We start from the raw sequence: 2,634 nt of genomic DNA, 5'->3' as shown, positions 1-2,634 counted from the left end.
ATTTGTTGCAATAGTAATTTATGCACTAACTACATTGCTACTTGTACTACAACATTTGAATCTTCAGTTATTCCTAATTTTCCTCAATTGTTCATATTTGGTTTATTAAAATAATGATATTGTGGTCATTGTTAAAAAATGTCTGCTATTATTATGAGTATTATTATTTGTATGATGAGCTTTCTGCCTTCCTGTCATTAGGAGTTAAAAATGTAATGGCTATGTAGTAGATTAGATTAGAACCTTCATTATCCTAAACTGCTGGGACATTTCCCTAAAGCCAATACCTTTTATATTGTCTACTCTTCACTTACTTGTCAGCATAGGTCGGCATTGATGTATAGAGCCGACAGAAGACCTTGTTTATATTGGCATCATATTGAGAGGTGCAGTGACGCGTCCTAAAACCAGGAAGTAAGCTGCTGGTTCCCTCGACAAAAAAGCAATGGGATTTCTCCAAAGGGTTTTGGAAAATAGCTGGAAATAAGGTCTGTGGAAAACAAACCTGTTTGATAAATGCACGTTTTGTTCAGCCGGATAATCTCCACGTTTTGTTACCCTACTTTTATAATTTTCTAATCATAAATCTAATCGATAGATTATAAAAGGGTTTTAGGACGCGTTACAGTGTGGCTAAAACCTTCTCTCCCTCTTCTTCTCATACTCCCTGTCACTCTCCTTTAACGCCTCCGGTGACTTTCTTTTATTTGAAGATTGTTTTTTGCACGCCGCTTGGCCGGTTACCGCTAGTATTAAAAACATTTTGGCGAATGGTTGGGTGGCGCGATAGTCTGTAGCGAAGAAGGAGCGCGCTCCCGGGAGCCTGCTCGCGCAGCGCTCCGCAGCAAACAGCTGTTTGCTTTTCACCCTACAACAACAACCGCCTCACGAAAGGCTATGTTGTAGCGTTAATAAACGAAACAATTTAACTAAATTGCTAGTCAAAATACCAATACCACAGGACAATTCTTTTTTTTTTTAAAGCAATATTTGTAGTGGCCCGAGCGGGCAAGTGGAAAGTACGTTATGCTGGCCCGGGGTATCTAAATAGTGCTTCCGGGCCAGCGGGCCATTTATAATGTCGAGCCCTGTCTTGTATGATGTAGGAACTATACTACACTTGTCCATAAGTAGATTCACACTGTTGTCTGTGCATTAATACAGTTAGCAGTGTTTTTCAATAGAGAGGGAACATTTGAGGTGGAGGTGAGCTGTCCTTTATGGTAAGGTAGTGGCATTTCCACACAATTGACTTCCTGTCTGATCTTCCAGGTTGTGGGCAGCATGGACGCCCACCCAAGCAGGTACTGTGCTACAGTGCGGGTCCAGAGGCCCCGACAGGAAGTCATCCAGGACCTGGCCTCCATGGTGAAAGAGCTCCTGATCCAGTTCTACAAATCCACCCGCTACAAGCCAACCAGGATCATCTTCTACAGGGACGGGGTGTCAGAGGGGCAATTCAGACATGTAACACACTCTATTCTTTCTTTTGACTTACTTATTATGAAGCCAGCCCATGATCTAACATTCTTGATGAGCTGCAGGTTATATACATACTAGTAAAAATGATTGTGGTTTCCTGTGCAGGTGCTGTACTACGAGCTGCTGGCCATAAGGGAGGCTTGCATCAGTCTGGAGAAGGAGTACCAGCCGGGCATCACTTACATTGTGGTACAGAAACGCCATCACACACGTCTCTTCTGTGCAGATCGCAACGAGCGGGTGAGTGACACAGAGGAGGGACAATATTTCTGCTACTTCTTATTATAGCTGCTTACTCCACCTGTTTCCTATTCATACCAATACACTACTGTATGTTTTGCACATGTTGTTTTAGTGCAAAAATGCACTTTTTATTTTGTTATATTAAACAAAAACAACAAACATTGATTCTTTTTTTTCTTTTTTTTATTCGGCATTTTACTTCTTATGTTTGTATCAATCTTTTTTTGTAATATCTATTTAGTGCACATTCTTACTTACATTTTTCATATTTATAAACATATTTTCATTATAGTTAATAATCGTTTTTTTGCGTTATAAAATGGAGCAACTGTCACAAAAAACAATTTCTCCTGGCATAAATAAAGTTCTGATGAATTGTTTTGGAGTAGAGGCTCATGAACTGAGAGTAAACAAAGAAAGATTTGAAACTGCAGCTCATGCATATCAATTGGATTTCTTTTGCAGTATGTCCCTCTTTGTAATCAGTTTGTTAAATGACCTGCAGGTTGGACGAAGTGGAAACATTCCTGCCGGCACCACAGTGGACACGGACATCACTCACCCCTACGAGTTCGACTTTTACCTCTGCAGCCACGCTGGAATCCAGGTACGCTTCACACATACAGGCAAAGTCACTGGAAAGTCTCAGAAAGAAACACCATTTTTTTTTTTTTAAAGTGATTTGATATAGTGCAGGAAGAAGATATTATTACACAAAAATGTGATTCTTTTTTCTTTGGGGGGTTTAACATTGTGCAGTGATATTGGTCATTCTTTCCTATGTTTGCATTACCTTTCACTGTATAGACTGATTTATGGCAGTACACTTAGACTGACTGCTGCAGATTGAAGAACCTTTTAAAGCCGTGCTGACATTCTCTTTAAAATTATGAACTGTTCTGCTTCTGA

General features: G+C 40.0%; 1 protein-coding gene across 1 annotated transcript; it reads left to right on the top strand.

Moving 5' to 3' along the window:
* Window positions 1–1,272: 1,272 nt before the first annotated feature.
* LOC104954190 (protein argonaute-3-like) lies at window positions 1,273–2,332 on the top strand (the record flags this gene model as incomplete). The annotated part of the gene is made up of 3 exons (XM_010781267.1): window positions 1,273–1,467; window positions 1,588–1,722; window positions 2,231–2,332. Coding segments are annotated over 3 exons (432 nt in total), but the record flags the coding sequence as incomplete, so codon positions are not given.
* Window positions 2,333–2,634: the final 302 nt, after the last annotated feature.

Source organism: Notothenia coriiceps, unplaced genomic scaffold (genome assembly GCF_000735185.1).
Source record: "Notothenia coriiceps isolate Sejong01 unplaced genomic scaffold, NC01 NC01_scaffold00022947, whole genome shotgun sequence".
NCBI classification, from domain to species: Eukaryota; Metazoa; Chordata; class Actinopteri; order Perciformes; family Nototheniidae; genus Notothenia; species Notothenia coriiceps.
Note: the sequence above shows the minus strand (reverse complement) of the source record. Positions and strands in the feature narration are given on the sequence as shown.